Source organism: Pristiophorus japonicus, chromosome 8, assembly GCF_044704955.1.
Source record: "Pristiophorus japonicus isolate sPriJap1 chromosome 8, sPriJap1.hap1, whole genome shotgun sequence".
NCBI classification, from domain to species: Eukaryota; Metazoa; Chordata; class Chondrichthyes; family Pristiophoridae; genus Pristiophorus; species Pristiophorus japonicus.
The window spans coordinates 95569376-95587348 of NC_091984.1; the positions used below are offsets into that span (position 1 = coordinate 95569376).

The window sequence follows — 17973 nt, forward strand, 5'->3', positions numbered from 1 at the left end:
CAAAGATTGGGGCTTTCACACGGGGATAGGGTAGAACTCAAAATATCCTGAACAAACTTTGCATTTTTTTTTTAAGTTTCTTAAAACTTACATTTTTATCATAATGGAGTAATTTGACACTCCACAAAATAAAAATTAGTTTTTCAGGGCCATTATGTTTGTTTAGCAGTCAATACACTGTTAAACCCTAGTTATACCTAATTCAACAATGCCAAACATTTAATGGGGTACTTAACAGCGATATTATCACGGAAAAGCCCAAGTTTCCATCAGTTTCACTGATTACTGGCTATGGGGGGGGGGGAAAAGAGACAGCGCAGCCTATGTCAGAGCAGCAAATGACTGACTGCAACTTCAGGATTTGCACGTTTAGATGCGCATGTGCTACAGCCTGAAGTTGCGGTCAGTTTCAGAGGAGTAATAACGACGAACGCTGTTAGTTTGTCGTTATTACCTACCACAAATTCCGGCCCTATATGTTGGAAATATTAAGTAAACAGAAAATGCTGGAAACAGTCAGTATCTGTGAAGAAAACAGATGAGTTAACATCTCGGCTATGGAGAGAAAAACCCATACTTGAAACATTAACTTATCTGTTGTCTTCACAGATGTTAACTGAACTACCGAGTGTTTCCAGCATTTTCTGTTTCTGTACTCGAATGTTTCCAGCATTTTCTCTGTTTTTGTACTAAATTTTAAAAAAATGAGATAGCATAGATTTAATAAACATCTATCACCAACACAGGCCAGACGGCGCAGGAATAGCTTTAGGGACTTTATTAAGAGTGGATTTTCTGATTTTGAATCCACACTTACAAAAGGGAGAAATTGTGAATGAGTATTCTAACCAAAATGCATTATACTAAAGACTAGAATCCCAACTTGAAAATTTTAAATCATGCAATGGGTTCCTAAGATGGTGGTGCATTTGTAAGCATCATTTTTCCTCCTGTGAATCATTCACCAGATTTTGATGTGTTCTAGTGAAAGGGAATTCTCTATATAGACTGACCCTGAACTAAATATAGTGAACATATTTTACCATCACAAGTAGGAAAGATTCAATTGGTATTTACCCCAGAGGTTTTCAGTTCCACTGTTGACTATGTTTGGTTAGCTAACATAAGTACAGCCTTTCTCATTGACTAAAAAAAAGTATCTCAAAAAAGTTAGTATTTCCCATCATCCATGGTAATGGAAATGGGGAGCAGTCACTATTATGCTGCCTTTCTAATCAGATGATTTATCTGTACGTCTCTGTTGATAATGCCTAGCTCTGGAGAGCACCCTAGTTCCAAAAGCAGCAGCAAACACCTCAAATCACAATACAAGCAATGCAACACAATGGCTCCATGCAGCACCAGATAAGAGATAATAGAGGGTTTTTGGAGGGACTGTGAAAGCCAATACACTCTGGTTAGTTTAGATCACTGCTTTTTATCCTAAGCCCATAGAGCTGCCTTACTCTAGAATGCTGCCTTGCAGATAGTGTCAGAATTTTGCACATGTCCATGGCGCTCCTCTGACCAGCAAAAAAAGTCCTGCCAGGAAATAGCACAGGATGACACATTCAACGACCCAGTGACAAGTTTAATTCCCATACAAAACAGGTGTCTGGTTGGCTCTGTATGCAGAAACCTAAAACTGTTTGCAAAAGTATTACTTCCTGTACTGGCTATTGTTGGGACTTTTATAGATTTACAATGAAATCTGGTCTCTTCAAAAAATTCAAATGTCCATGCCACTTCCTGGGAGGAGGTTCTGTTCAGCCTCTTTTCTAGATAATGGCAAAAAGCGAGACCATCAGTCCAAGAATTGCTGCTTTTATAGACATGCACTTGGTGAACACACTAGGTGTAAATTCAAAGTGGAACACTTAAATTGGTAGTAAATATGTGTTGCATAGAATTGTTGACGCTTTTCCTGCAACTCTCGAAACCCAATGCAAGTGCAGTTGTGATATGTCGCTGCCAGCTAGTCAGCGGGTGTTAGTGGGCAACATGATTAACAACAAATTCACAGATCACATTCTAGGTCTTCAAAATTTAAACCTAATGATTTTTTACCTTGTATATATAAAAAAGACAAAATTAATTAGGCAAAGAAATAGCTTGGTTACACAGTATAGCTGGAATATTAACTGTTCCATTATGTGGTGTGGTTTGAGAATGTTTAGTTTCAACATTCCCTTCAAATACATTTTCAAACAAAAATTGTTCTAACAGAATATGAAGTCACCTACATGAAATATGAAAAATATTTTGTGGAAATGGATAGGAAAAAAATGGGGTCCCTCACCAACCTTCAGGTTACCAAAGCTTGGACTATTAAAAAACACATTTTCAAACCACTTGGAGAGGCCACACAATATCAATAATAAAACAACTTAAAGACATGCATTTTTATAGCACCTTTCACGACCACCGGTCATCCCAAAATGCTTTATAGCCAATGAAGTACTTTTTGAAGTGTAGTCACTGTTGTAATGTAGCAAACTAGGCAGCCAATTTGTGCACAGCAAGGTCCCATTAACAGCAATGTGATCATTACTAGGTCTGTTTTAGTGATGTTGATTGAGGGATAAATATTGGCCAAGACACCGGGGAGAACTCCCCTGTTCAGTCTTCAAAATAGTGCCATACGTCCACCTCAGAGGGCAGCTGGGACCTCGGTTTAACGTCTCATCTGAAAGACAGCACCTCCAATGGTGCAGCACTTCCGCAGTACTGCACTGGAGAATCAGCCTAGATTGTTGTGCTCATATGTATGTTGTACCAGTCTCGAGGACATTCACTTTAGACAAGTTTAATTACATTTTTCTAGCAAAAATCAATTATTTATTCTCAATACTTTTTCACCTTCCTGGTAAATTTGTTTGGTTATTTTGTTTTAGTTTGAATGTCACTTTTATGGCATTCGAACTTGTTCAAAAGTTATCATAAGCAATCTGTTACGATTGTTGATGACCACAAATTAAAATTGAAAATAGACACACAGCCTCACTGTGGAGCATATATGATCTTTTTGTTATGTTACATACGACTAATGATCTCTGATAATTTTTCAGCACATAAACGAGTTACTGATCAATAAAGAGATGCATCTTACCATTTGAAGGAACAAGTTGAGCTGCATGTCGGTAGTAAGACTCAGCCTGGCTAGTCTGATTCCTGTATCGAGCTGCAAGCCAAAGCATGGATATATTAGAAACCCACATCTTCAACATTCACACATCTGATAAAAGAAAGTGCAGCTTATCCCATAGCAGCTGCTCACCAATTTTTTTCATTTAATTAGAATCCAGTTTTATTCCCCACCCAGCAACAACAGTCAGGAATGCCCTCACTGCCATAAAGGTAATTGTTTTATTTATGGACGCATCTAGTTACATTAGCAAAAAGCTCCGATTGCCTCATGATCACATGACCCGATTGCTGATTGATCTCCTTGGAGGATAAGTCACACACAGAAGTTTCCCTGGAATGAGTAATTAGAACCGCCCAACCCAAGTTTTGAGTGACTCTGCAAAGTGTAATCCGCACCATTCTGACTTCAGACCACATACAGGATAAAGCTCCCCCATCCCAGCACAAGTTCCTGACAATCTCAGCCCTAGTTCCTTACCAGCACCCCCTACACCCGAAGTTCCTTACCACTCCTTCCACCCATGTTCCTGACTCTCTCCTCTTCTTCTTCTTCTTCTCCTCCTCCTCCTCCTTCTTCTCCTCCTCCTCCTTCTCCTCCTCCTCCTCCTTCTCCTCCTCCTCCTCCTTCTCCTCCTCCTCCTCCTCCTCCTCCTCCTCCTCCTCCTTCTCCTCCTCCCCCGCCCCCCCACCCCGGTCATAAGAACATAAGAAATAGGAGCAGGAGTAGGCCATTTGGCCCCCTCGAGCCTGCTCCGTCATTTAATAAGATCATGGACTCAGCTCCACTTCCCTGCCCACTCCCCATAACTCTTATCGCTAAAAAATCTGTCCATCCCCACCTTAAATATATTCAATAACCCAGCATCCACAGCTCTCTGGGGCAGAGAATTCCATAGATTTACAACCCTCAGAAGAAATTCCTCCTCATCAGTTTTAAATGGGCAGCCCCTTATTCTAAGACTATGTCCCCTAGTTTTAGTTTACCGAGTGGAAATATCCTCTCTGCATCTACCTTGTCGAGTCCCCTCATTATCATATGTTTTCATAAGATCACCTCTGATTCTTCTGAACTCCAATGAGTATAGGTCCAACCTACCTTCATAAGTCAACCCCCTCATCTCCGGAATCAACCTAGTGAGCCTTCTCTGAACAGCCTCCAATGCAAGTATATCCTTTCTTAAATACGGAGACCAAAACTGTACGCAGTACTCTAGGTGTGGCCTCATCAATACCCTGTACAGTTGTAGCAGGACTTTTCTGCTTTTATACTCGATCCGCCTTGCAATATTGGCCAACATTCAATTTGCCTTCCTGATTACTTACTGTACTAACATACTAACTTTTTGTGTTTCATGCACAAGGGCCCCCAGGTCCCTCTGTACTGCAGCACTTTGCAATTTTTCTCCATTTAAATTATAATTTGCCGTTCTATTTTTTTCTGCCAAAGTGGATAACCTCACATTTTCCCACATTATACTCCATTTGCCAAATGTTTGCCCACTCACTTAGGCTGTCTATATCCCTTTGCAGATTTTTTGTGTCCTCCTCACAATTTGCTTTCCCACCCATCTTTGTATCATCAGCAAACTTGGCTACATTACACTCGGTCCCTTCATCCAAGTCATTATCATCATAGGCAGTCCCTCGGAATCGAGGAAGACTTGCTTCCACTCTTAGCATGAGTTCTTAGGTGGCTGTACAGTCCAATACGAGAACCACAGTCTCTGTCACAGGTGGGACAAATAGTCGTTGATGGAAGGGGTGGGTGGGACAGGTTTGCCGCACACTCTTTCCGCTGCCTGCGCTTGATTTTTGCATGCTCTCGGCGATGAGACTCAAGGAGCTCAGCGCCCTCTCAGATGCACTTCCTCCACTTAGGGTGGTCTTTGGCCAGGGATTCCCAGGTGTCAGTGGGGATGTCGCACTTTATCAGGGAGGCTTTTGAGGGTGTCCTTGTAACGTTTCCGCTGCCCACCTTTGGCTCGCTTGCCGTGAAGGAGTTCCGAGTAGAGCGCTTGCTTTGAGAGTCTCGTGTCTGGCATGTGAATTATGTGGCCTGCCCAGTGGAGCTGATCAAATGTGGTCAGTGCTTCAATGCTGGGGATGTTGACCTGGACGAGGACACTAACGTTGGTACGCCTGTCCTCCCAGGAGATTTGTAGGATCTTGCGGAGACATCGTTGGTGGTATTTCTCCAGCAACTTGAGGTGTCTGCTGTACATGGTCCATGTTTCTGAGCCATACAGGTGGGCATTTAGATTGTAAATAGATAAGGGTTTCAGTAAATCTCAGTTCATCCAAGTATAGAAGGACTCAAATTTCTATCAGCAGCCAGTAAAACAAAAACTAAATTATAGAAACAAGTGTAGAAAATGTTTTGTGAGCAACATCTGATGTTGGGTTGACCAACAGTTACACATAATCTATATATTCAGAATCATGGATAACTAATACTTGCTTGAAATATACATTAATTTACACAGAATTAAAAGTCGTCATTTGACTGAACTACCTTTGGTTAATTGATGATGTTAAATCTCTCTACATACATATCTCTAACTGACGTACCTATGTCTCCAAGATGTACAAGGCAGTGCTGGCAGATATAAGAGCAAGAGCTGGGTTGGGGCTTCACAATTCCACTGGTGCTGCATTGTTTATTGCTGATGATTCCTAGCTGTGAAGATTTAACACGGCAAGGAAGGTCCACATTGAAGACTGTGCACAACTCCTGCAGCAACTGAAATGAAAAAAAATTCAATTCCCAAACCACATTTAAAGGCTAAATAAAGTTTAGGGAGAATGCTTTTTATTAAAATTACTTCCCAATATGCAGAAAATGTAATTTATGACGGTCTTGTTTATTTCTTTGTAAACAAAGATACTTTTATTGCCATCATGAAGACTTTTCAGTTGGATTTCCTTCCGTCTCCCCAACCACCCTGCTCCAGTGACATCACAGATATAAAGCATCTACCCACACCAGAGAGTATAAAAAAAAACAGGGTGGGCTCCAAACTTCAGATCACCCCAAGAGGGGAACACACTTCTGGCTGAGGATGTAGAGTACCGAGCTGGTAACATGGTTTTGCAGGGTTCCACAGCTCCATTCAAATTTGTTTTAAAATGTAAATAAACCATTAGCCCAATTTAGGTTACCAGTACTACACTGCCCAACTAAGCTAATTGATCCATTAAAGACTAGATTGGATTAAACATTTCATCCGCCCAGTGAAATCTCATCTTTCTTTGTGGACTCACCTGCGTGTAGAAGCCACTAGCTGCCTCCAAGAAGAGCGAAAGGTTGGCCTGTACCTCACTGCGGTTAGGATTGGCTCGGTTCTTGGCCTGACCCTGTAGTGTTGTAATTTGATTTTTGAAAGCATGGTTCCAGCTAAGTGAATAACACATTAACCATTTAGATAAATCAACCGCACAAGAGTCTATCACTCTAGCTTACACAAGCACAGCATTTCAACAAAGCTTAAAAAACCCTTAAAAGTGAGAAAACAATTTAATTTCTTTCAACAGCTTATAGAACTGTCATAACATTTTGAGCAAGTTACAAAAATACAACATCCAGCATGTTGCAAAAACCTACCTTGTGTATATGCAGAAAGAAAGCAAAGCTGCTATAGCAATCAACCTCAGACCAATCAAAGAAACATAGAAAATAGGTGCAGGAGTAGGCCATTCGGCCCTTCGAGCCTGCACCACCATTCAATATGATCGAGTGAAGAAGTTTCTCCTCATCTCAGTCCTAAATGGCTTACCTCTCATCTTTAGACTGTGGCCCTTGGTTCTGGACCTCCCCAACATCGGGAACATTCTTTCTGCATCTAACCTGTCCAATCCAGTCAGAATTTTATATGTTTCTATGAGATCCCCTCTCGTTCTTCTAAATTCCAGTGAATATAAGCCTAGTCGATCCAGTCTTACTTCATATGTCAGTCCTGCCATCCCAGGAATCATTCTGGTGAACCTTCGCTGCACTCCCTCAATAGCAAGAATGTCCTTCCTCAGATTAGGAGACCAAAACTGTGCACAACATTCAAGGTGTGGCCTCACCAAGGCTCTGTACAACTGCAGTAAGACCTCCCTGCTCCTATACACAAATCCTCTTGCTATGAAGGCCAACATGGCATTTGTCTTCTTCACCGCCTGCTGTATCTGCATGCCAACTTTCAATGACTGATGTACCATGACACCCAGGTCTCATTGCACCTCCTCTTTTCCTAATCTGTCACCATTCAGATAATATTCTGCCTTCCTGTTTTTGCCACCAAAGTGGATAACCTCACATTTATCCACATTATACTGCATCTGCCATGCATTTGCCCACTCATCTAACCTATCCAATCACCCTGCAGCCTCGTAGCATCCTCCTCACAGCTCACACTGCCAGCCAGCTTAGTGTCATCTGCAAACTTCAATTCTTTCGTCTAAATCATGAATGTATACTGTAAATAGCTGAGGTCCCAGCACTGAACCTTGCGGTATCCCACTAGTCACTGCCTGCCATTCTGAAGAGGATCAGTATATTCCTACTCTTTGCTTCCTGTCTGCCAACCAGTTCTCTATTCACGTCGGTACATTACCCCCAAAACCATGTGCTTTAATTTTGCATGCTAATCTCTTGAGTGGGACCTTGTCAAAAGCCTTTTGAAAAATACACCACATCCACTGGTTCTCTTGTCCACTCTACCAGTTACATCCTCAAAATATTCTAGAAGATTTGTCAAACATGATTTCCCTTTCATAAATCATGCTGACTTGGACCGATCCTGTCACTGCTTTCCAAATGCACTGCTATTTCATCTTTAATAATTGATATTAACATTTTCCCCCACTACCGATGTCAGGCTAACCGGTCTATAATTCCCCGTTTTCTCTCTCTCTTTTTTAAAAAGTGGGGTTACATTAGCTACCCTCCAATCCATAGGAACTGATCCAGAGTCAATAGAATGTTGGAAAATGACCACCAATGCATCCACTATTTCTAGGGCCACTTCCTTAAGTACTCTGGTTTGCAGACTATCAGGCCCTGGGGATTTATCGGCCTTCAGTCCCATCAACTTCCCTAACACAATTTCCTGACTAATAAGGATTTCCTTCAGTTCCTCCTTCTCGCTAGACCCTCGGTTCCCTAGTATTTCCAGAAGGTTATTCGTGTCTTCCTTAGTGAAGGCAGAACCAAAGTATTTGTTCAATTGGTCTGCCATTTCCTTGTTCCCCATTATGAATTCACCTGATTCTGACTGCAAGGGACCTACATTTGTCTTCACTAATCTTTTCCTCTTCACATATCGATAGAAGCTTTTGCAGTCAGTGTTTATGTTCCCAGCAAGCTTCCTCTCATACTCTATTTTCCCCCTCCTAATTAAACCCTTTGTCCTCCTCTGCTGAATTCTAAATTTCTCCCACTCCTCAGGTTTGCTGCTTTTTCTGGCCAATTTATATGCCTCTTCCTTGGATTTAACACTATCCTTAATTTCCCTTGTTTGTCACGGTTGAGCCACCTTCCCCGTTTTATTTTTACGCCAGAGAGGGATGTACAATTGTTGTAGTTCACCCATGTGATCTTTAAATGTCTGCCATTGCCTATCCACCGTCAACCCTTTAAATATCATTCGCCAGGCTATCCTACCCAATTCACGTCTCATACCATCGAAGTTACCTTTCTTGAAGTTCAGAACCCTAATCTCTGAATTAATTGTGTCACTCTCCATCTTAATAAAGAATTCTACCATATTATGGTCACTCTTCCCCAAGGTACCTCGCACAAGATTGCTAATTAATCCCCTCTCATTACACAACACCCAGTCTAGGATGGCCAGCTTGCTAGTTGGTTCCTCGACATATTGGTCTAGAAATCCATCCCTTATACACTCCAGGAAATCCTCCTCCACCATATTGCTATCAGTTTGGTTAGCCCAATCTGTATGTAGATTAAAGTCACCCATGATAACTGCTGTACCTTTATTGCACGCATCCCTAATTTCCTGCCATCCCCAACCTCACTGCTACTGTTTAGTGGTCTGTACACAACTCCCACTAGTGTTTTCTGCCCTTTGGTGTTCTGCAGCTCTACACATACAGATTCCACATCATCCAAGCTAATGTCCTTCCTTACTATTGCATTAATCTCCTCTTTAACCAGCAACGCTACCTCACCTCCCTTTCCTTTCTGTCTATCCTTCGTGAATATTGAATACCCCTGGATGTTGAGTTCCCAGCCTTGGTCACCCTGGAGCCATGTCTTTGTAATCCCAATTACATCATATCTGTTAACAGCTATCTGCAAAGGTTTTTAAGTAACGACAGACCTAGCTCTCCTACACCTTGCAAGAACTATTTTTTCCCCTCAGCACAGGGAATGGAGTCTGGTTGGAATGGTGGATACTTGCTAGGATGCAGGAAGTAGTGAGCTGTAGATTTGTTTTGGACAGATGAGCTGAATGGCTTTCGCCATTCATATCCATCTCATGATCGCAAACAATGTAATATAAACTAATAATCCACCCCTCTCCCTACCACACTAATCTCATGTGAAAAGCTTTAATATTGCTCCTTGTTTAATACTGAAGAAAAAAATAATTTTTTTTTGTGAAATCAGAATAATTACTCATGGTTTTGTTTTATGATAAACACAGATTTTAAAAGTATTATAAAACCTTGAAACCACAATGAGGACAGACAAAGAACACACGATCAGTAGTTTTGATTCAGCGCTCACACCTGCTAATCATGTGCACAGCATAATTTACATCAGGACAACTGGAAATGTATAGAGGCCTCTACAAACTAATATTGTTCTCGCACAAATTGAATGGTAATAAAATCGGATATAAAATTTTAAAACTGCATTTATCTACAGCATGGAAACTACCAGCAATTTACTATCATGTTAACTTGTTACAATGTAGTTAGAGATTAGAAGGTGAAGAAAGTGTGAAGCTGCATCGCTGACTGCTCATACATTTGTGTTTGAAAACTGATTCCACATTCAATTCATTTATAATACTTCTGCATAAACTATTCTAGTTGCAAGCTGCAGAGTTACTCTGATAGAAGAATGCTGCCAAGCTGTTCCTTCGTGTGGAGTGCATTGAACACAACAGGAAGCAGTGAAAACTTCCATTTGCCTCCCACTGACAATGATTCAAGAGCTTTTAACAAGAGAGCTTTGATGATAATTAAAATAATACACTTAAAACTGCAATAGTTTGTTGCTACAAAACACAAATGCTTTGAATGTATAAGGCAAGTCACTTATAAAAATGAGTGGCTCCTTGGTGACATTGCTCAGAGTAACTCAAATTATTCACTTTAAAAAAAAGAGACAGTTTTTTTTAATATTTTGGGATATGGCCATAATGTGCCATTCGTCTGTTGAACTGAATTTGCGTTTAAAGCGGATTTATTTGTCCTTTTGAAAACTGCAAATTCTAATTGATGAAAGTAAGCACAGCCTAACATTATAGAGTGTAATTCTGTGTGTTCTGATGGAAGGTCATTGACCTGAAACATTAACTTTGTTTCTCTCACCGCAGATGCTGCCTGAACTGCTGAGTATTTCCAGCATTTTCTGTTTTATTTCAGAGTGTAACTTGTTTGGTGAGGACATCTACAGCTCCAGATCAGGGAAAAAAGGATGAAATCACAACCCTTTCTCTGAAGAGCAACATCTGCTCTCAGAACTTTTATATAGATAGATGAACAAAGGAAAACTAATCAGTGATGCTATTCTTTGTAGCTATGACAGAACTTCTCAGTTGCTATGCAGAGTTTGAGAATAAAATGTTCCAAGATTTATTGGTTTAGTTTTCAGAAGTGCTGTCTATTAGAATTTTTGTTGCCATGTTTCCCGAGTTTTAGTCTGAACAGGATCCCCGAGGTGAAGTGCTTCAGGGTGGTACAATAAAAGACTCAAAGCTGCAACACTTCACAATTCTGCAAGTGCAACTTTGACATCTTAATTGTTCCTTTAATTCTGTCACTTTTAAAGTCAAATTTCTTACCTTACATTAGTTTACCTCAAGTTTTCCATTTCCCCCCATTATAAATAAATCAACCATACCTCTTCACCTGAAAGTCATAATACAATTTTCATAAAAGGCCATCATGTTTTAGCTCCAACTATAATCTCCATCTGACAGTTAGAAAAAATATATTCTAAATGTTCACACCTATGAGGGAGGGGGGGGGGGGGGGAAAGAAGCAGGGGGATCGAGTGGGGGGGGGGGGGGGGTAGAGGGATTGGGGGGGGGTAGAGGGAGGGATCGGTAGGGGAAGAGGAAGAGGGAGGGATCGGTAGAGGCCAGAGAGGGGTGCTGGGGCAGGGGAGGACAGAGAGGGGTGTTGGGGCGGGGAAGGACAGAGAGGGGTGTTGGGGCGGGGGAGGACAGAGAGGGGTGCTGGGGCAGGGAAGGACAGAGAGGGGTGCTGGGGCAGGGAAGGACAGAGAGGGGTGCTGGGGCGGGGAAGGACAGAGAGTGGTGCTGGGGAGGAGAAAGAGGGGGTGCGGGGGAGGAGAATGTGGGGGAGAAGAGGGGGGGTGGGGGAGGAGAAAGAGGTGGGGTGGGGGAGGAGAAAGAGGTGGGGTGGGGAGGGAGGGAGAGAAGGATGGTGGGGGGGGGGGGGGGGGAGAAAGGGGGAAGAGGTATAGATTGGGCTAACCAAACTGGTAGCAATACGGTGGAGGAGGATTTCCTGGAGTGTATTAGGGATGGTTTTCTAGACCAATATGTCGAGGAACCAACTAGAGGGCTGGCCATCCTAGACTGGGTGATGTGTAATGAGAAAGGACTAATTAGCAATCTTGTTGTGCGAGGCCCCTTGGGGAAGAGTGACCATAATATGGTAGAAGATGGAGTGTGACACAGTTAATTCGGAGACTAGGTTCCTGAACTTAAGGAAAGGTAACTTCGATGGTATGAGACGTGAATTGGCTAGAATAGGCTGGCAAATGATACTTAAAGGGTTGACGGTGGATAGGCAACAGCAAACATTTAAAGATCACATGGGTGAACTTCAACAATTGTACATCCCTGTCTGGAGTAAAAATAAAACGGGGAAGGTGGCTTAATCGAAGCTAACAAGGGAAATTAAGGATCGTGTTAAAACCAAGGAAGAGGCATATAAATTGGGCCGAAAAAGCAGCAAAGCTGAGGACTGGGAGAAATTTAGAATTCAGCAGAGGAGGATAAAGGGTTTAATTAGGAGAGGGAAAATAGAGTATGAGAAGAAGCTTGCTGGGAACATAAAAACTGACTGCAAAAGCTTCTATAGATATGTGAAGAGAAAAAGATTAGTGAAGACAAACGTAGGTCCCTTGCAGTCAGATTCAGGTGAATTTATAATGGGGAACAAAGGAATGGCAGACCAGTTGAACAAATACTTTTCCTTCGTGAAGACAGAACCAGACACAAATAACCTTCCGGAAATACTAGGGGACCGAGGGTCTAGTGAAAAGGAGAAACTGAAGGAAATATTTATTAGGCGGGGGAATTAATGGGATAGAAGGCCGATAAATCCCCGGGGCCTCATAGTCTGCATCCCAAAGTACTTCAGGAAGTGGCCCTAGAAATAGTGGATCATTTGCATTGGTGATCATTTTCAAACGGTCTATCGACTCTGGATCAGTTCCTCTGAACTGGAGGGTAGCTGATGTAACACCACTTTTTAAAAAAAGGAGGGAGCGAGAAAACGGGTAATTATAGACCGGTTACCTTGACATCAGTAGTGGGGAAAATGTTAGAATCAATTATTAAAGATGAAATAGCAGCGCATTTGGAAAGCAGCGACAGAATCGGTCCAAGTCAGCATGGATTTATGAAAGGGAAATCATGCTTGACAAATCTTCTGGAATTTTTTGAGGATGTAACTAGTAGAGTGGACAAGGGAGAACCAGTGGATGTGGTGTATTTGGACTTTCAAAGGACTTTTGACAAGGTCCCACACGAGAGATTGATGTGCAAAATTAAAGCACATGGTATTGGGGGTAATGTACTGATGTGGATAGAGAACTGGTTGGCAGACAGGAAGCAGAGAGTCAGGATAAATGGGTCCTTTCAGAATGGCAGGCAGTGACTAGTGGGGTGCTGCAGGGCTCAGTGCTGGGACCCCAGCTATTTACAATATACATTAATGATTTAGATGAAGGAATTGAGTGTAATATCTCCAAGTTTGCAGATGACACTAAGCTGGGTAGCGGTGCGAGCTGTGAGGAGGACGCTAAGAGGCTGCAGGGTGACTTCGACAGGTTAGGTGAGTGGGCAAATGCATGACAGATGCAGTATAATGTGCATAAATGTGAGGTTATCCACTTTGGTGCAAAAACACGAAGGTAGATTATCTGAATGGCGGCAGATTAGGAAAAGGGGAGGTTCAACGCAACCTGGGTGCCATGGTACGTCAGTCATTGAAAGTTGGCATGACAGGTACAGTAGGCGTTGAAGGCGGCAAACGGTATGTTGGCCTTCATAGCTCGGGGATTTGAGTATAGGAGCAGGGAGGTCTTACTGCAGTTGTGCAGGGCCTTGGTGAGGCCTCATCTGAAATATTGTGTTCAGTTTTGGTCTCCTAATCTGAGGAAGGACGTTCTTGCTATTGAGGGAGTGCAGCAAAGGTTCACCAGACTGATTCCCGGGATGGCAGGACTGACATATGAGGAGAGACTGGATCAACTGGGCCTGTAATGCACTGGAGTTTAAAAGGATAAGAGGGGATCTCATAGAAACATATAAAATTCTGACGGGACTGGACAGGTTAGATGCAGGAAGAATGGTCCTGATGTTGGGGAAGTCCAGAGCCAGAGGACACAGTCTAAGGATAAGGGTTAAGCCATTTAGGACTGAGATGAGGAGAAACTTTTTCACTCAGAGTTGTTAACCTGTGGAATTCCCTACCGCAGAGAGTTGTTGATGCCAGTTCATTGGATATATTCAAGAGGGAGTTAGATATGGCCCTTACGGCTAAAGAGATCAAGGGGTATGGTGAGAAAGCAGGAAAGGGGTACCGAGGTGAATGATCAGCCATGATCTTATTGAATGGTGGTGCAGGCTCGAAGGGCCGAATGGCCTACTCCTGCACCTATTTTCTATGTTTGCATGTTTCTAAACTGGTAAGAGTGTAGGGGAACACTGACTTTTTGCCATCGCCCAGGGGTGAGAAAATGATGGAGGGTGAAGACTGAGGCAAGCAACAGTGGAATGGGGAGGGGGGGATGGGGGGAAAGAGAGAAAGAGATATAGGGTTGAGTGGGTAATTTAAGATTTAAAACAATTTACATATATAGAATAGCTTTCATGACCTCAAGATGTCCCAAAGCATTTCACAGTCAATGAATTACTTTCTGAAATGCAGTCACTATTGTGATGTAGAAAAATGCTGCAGCCAATTTGCATACAGCAGGATCCCACAAATAGTAATGAGATAAATAGCCAGATAATCTGTTTTTGGTGGTATTGGTTGCTCAGCGCTGCAGTGAAGTGTCAATTAAGATTATGCACTCAAATCTTTGGGATGGGACTTGAACCCATAACCTTGTATCTTGGAGGCTAGAGTGTTGCTCCTTAGCCAAGGCTGACAGCTTCACAGCTGATGGGTTATGGGATGGGGCGCTGCATGAGTGATTGGGGAAGGATATAGGACAGGAGCTGTTGAGCACTGCAATATCCCCACAACTATGCACATTGGCAGCTTCTTTCCCCACCACACAATGCCATATCATCCATTGCCATCCACCTGAAAAGAAAAGAAAAGACAGAAGCAGAAGACAGAGAAAAGCAAATGGTGAGAGGGAGGGAGGGAGTGTGCGTGTCGGGGTGAGAGGGAGGGAGGGAGTGTGCGTGTCGGGGTGAGAGGGAGGGAGGGAGTGTGCGTGTCGGGGTGAGAGGGAGGGAGGGAGTGTGCGTGTCGGGGTGAGAGGGAGGGAGGGAGTGTGCGTGTCGGGATGAGAGGGAGGGAGGGAGAGTGCGTGTCGGGGTGAGAGGGAGGGAGGGAGAGTGCGTGTCGGGGTGGGAGGGGAGGGAGAGTGCGTGTCGGGGTGGGAGGGGAGGGAGAGTGCGTGTCGGGGTGGGAGGGGAGGGAGAGTGCGTGTCGGGGTGGGAGGGGAGGGAGAGTGCGTGTCGGGGTGGGAGGGGAGGGAGAGTGCGTGTCGGGGTGGGAGGGGAGGGAGAGTGCGTGTCGGGGTGGGAGGGGAGGGAGAGTGCGTGTCGGGGTGGGAGGGGAGGGAGAGTGCGTGTCGGGGTGGGAGGGGAGGGAGAGTGCGTGTCGGGGAGGGAGGGAGAGTGCGTGTCGGGGAGGGAGGGAGAGTGCGTGTCGGGGAGGGAGGGAGAGTGCGTGTCGGGGAGGGAGGGAGAGTGCGTGTCGGGGAGGGAGGGAGAGTGCGTGTCGGGGAGGGAGGGAGAGTGCGTGTCGGGGAGGGAGGGAGAGTGCGTGTCGGGGAGGGAGGGAGAGTGCGTGTCGGGGAGGGAGGGAGAGTGCGTGTCGGGGAGGGAGGGAGAGTGCGTGTCGGGGAGGGAGGGAGAGTGCGTGTCGGGGAGGGAGGGAGAGTGCGTGTCGGGGAGGGAGGGAGAGTGCGTGTCGGGGAGGGAGGGAGAGTGCGTGTCGGGGAGGGAGGGAGAGTGCGTGTCGGGGAGGGAGGGAGAGTGCGTGTCGGGGAGGGAGGGAGAGTGCGTGTCGGGGTGAGAGGGAGGGAGCGTGCGTGTCGGGGTGAGAGGGAGGGAGGGAGCGTGCGTGTCGGGGTGAGAGGGAGGGAGGGAGCGTGTGTGTCGGGGTGAGAGGGAGGGAGGGAGCGTGTGTGTCGGGGTGAGAGGGAGGGAGGGAGCGTGTGTGTCGGGGTGAGAGGGAGGGAGGGAGCGTGCGTGTCGGGGTGAGAGGGAGGGAGGGAGCGTGCGTGTCGGGGTGAGAGGGAGGGAGGGAGCGTGTGTGTCGGGGTGAGAGGGAGGGAGGGAGCGTGTGTGTCGGGGTGAGAGGGAGGGAGGGAGCGTGTGTGTCGGGGTGAGAGGGAGGGAGGGAGCGTGTGTGTCGGGGTGAGAGGGAGGGAGGGAGCGTGTGTGTCGGGGAGAGAGGGAGGGAGGGAGCGTGTGTGTCGGGGTGAGGGGGAGGGAGGGAGTGTGTGTGTCGGGGTGAGAGGGAGGGAGGGAGGGAGTGTGTGTGTTGGGGGAGGGAGGGTGTGTGTGTGTCGGGGAGGGAGGGAGGGTGAGTGTGTGTCGGGGAGAGAGGGAGAGAGCGCGAGCGAGAGCGTGCGTGCGCAAGCGAGAGAGCGCGAGCAAGACGGAGTGTCTCAGGGCAACACAAAGATATCAGAGACAGGCAAGAGTAACCATATTCTCCAACTTACTGTATGTACTTGCCATAAGAGATCAACTAGTGCCTAAGAAAATGCCTTCCATGCTAATAATTAATAGCAAAGCTCCCAGACTATCATCAGATCAAATGGGACATAATCCAATACTCGCCTGAATGAATGCAGTAAGAGGCATATCAACTGATAAGCTGTGTTTCTAAGACAAATGCTCACCTTAACCTGTCCTTCAGTGAGATCATACCACAAAAAATATTACTGTGGTATCTATAGGCAGGATTTATCTTGAAGTGTAATTTATCCCATGATAAATATACACTAACACACTGCCCACTTTAAGAACAAAAACAGTACCAAAATCTGGTTTCCAGAGTACTGCTGTCATAACCACTGCAGTTCCTTTCCAAAGTGGCTAACACATTACAAATCAGCATAAAGTAACCAGATATTAACAGCAGATAAGCAGTGTTTGGATCAGATACAATAGAACAGAATCCAAGCAAAAATAAGATGTCAAATTTTAGCCTGGCCTCAATCATTTGCTTCTGTTTACTCCTTTTACAGCTGAGCAGCCCAATTTGTATTCTGAGGCAACTATGATCAGCTAAGTATATAAATTGAAGAGAAAACAGGAATGGGACAGGGAAGCAAAATATATTTCTATCATGTTGCATACTTACAGGTCCTGCTCCACCTTCTTATCCAGTGCATACTCCAAATCTGTGACCAGCATCTTCTGGTAGAGGTCCTGTAGAGCTTGCCTGGAAGTCCAGACTTCAGCTGGACCCAACTTTGAATCTGTTCAGAAAACAGAATGTTATGGTATATCGATCTAAGCTTACCTTTCCAGACATGACCATGCTTTTCCTTCTTATTTTGTGTCAAGTTAGAAAAGTATTGTTCGGAAGAAAAGCTGCAACCTTTTTAAATAGAACTTATAGCTCACCATCTCACTCAATGGGAACCTGGTACTCGAGACTTGATTATTCAAAATCCTTCGTCACATGGGCCAAATTTAGTGGAAATCAGCTAGCTCACAATTATCTGATCTAATTAATGTTTTATAATATTGAGGATAGGGGATGAAGCAGGAAAGGAAATGGGGGGAAGGAAGAGAAGTGGGGGGGGAAAAGAAAGAAGGGGGGGAAGAGAGATTGGGGGGGGGAGGAGAGAGATTGGGGGGGGAGGAGAGAGATGGGGGGGGGAAGAGAGATGGGGGGGGGGAAGAGAGATGGGGGGGAAGAGAGATGGGGGGGAAGAGAGATGGGGGGGGAAGAGAATGGGGGGGGGAAGAGAGATGGGGGGGGAAGAGAGATGGGGGGGGGGGAAGAGAGATGGGGGGGGAAAGGAAGATGGAGGGGGAAAGGAAGATGGGTGGGAGGGGAAGATGGGGTGGGGTTGGGGGGAGGGGGAAGATGGGTGGGAGGGGGAAGATGGGTGGGAGGGGGAAGATGGGGTGGGAGGGGAAGATGGGTGGGAGGGGGGAGATGGGTGGGAGGGGGGAGATGGGTGGG

The 17973-nt window shown here is 44.9% G+C and overlaps 1 protein-coding gene across 6 annotated transcripts in view; it reads right to left on the reverse strand.

Annotated features, from left to right (window-relative positions):
* Positions 1–17973, reverse strand: part of smg7 (SMG7 nonsense mediated mRNA decay factor) — a 149654-nt gene that overhangs the window by 72168 nt on the left and 59513 nt on the right. For all 6 annotated transcript variants that reach the window (XM_070887131.1, XM_070887132.1, XM_070887129.1 and 3 more), the window contains exons 3-6: positions 17140–17257; positions 6409–6541; positions 5716–5887; positions 3110–3181 (exon numbers count right to left, since the gene is read on the reverse strand). In XM_070887131.1, the coding sequence (XP_070743232.1) occupies positions 3110–3181; positions 5716–5887; positions 6409–6541; positions 17140–17257 (495 nt within the window). The remainder of the gene's footprint in view (positions 1–3109; positions 3182–5715; positions 5888–6408; positions 6542–17139; positions 17258–17973) is intronic.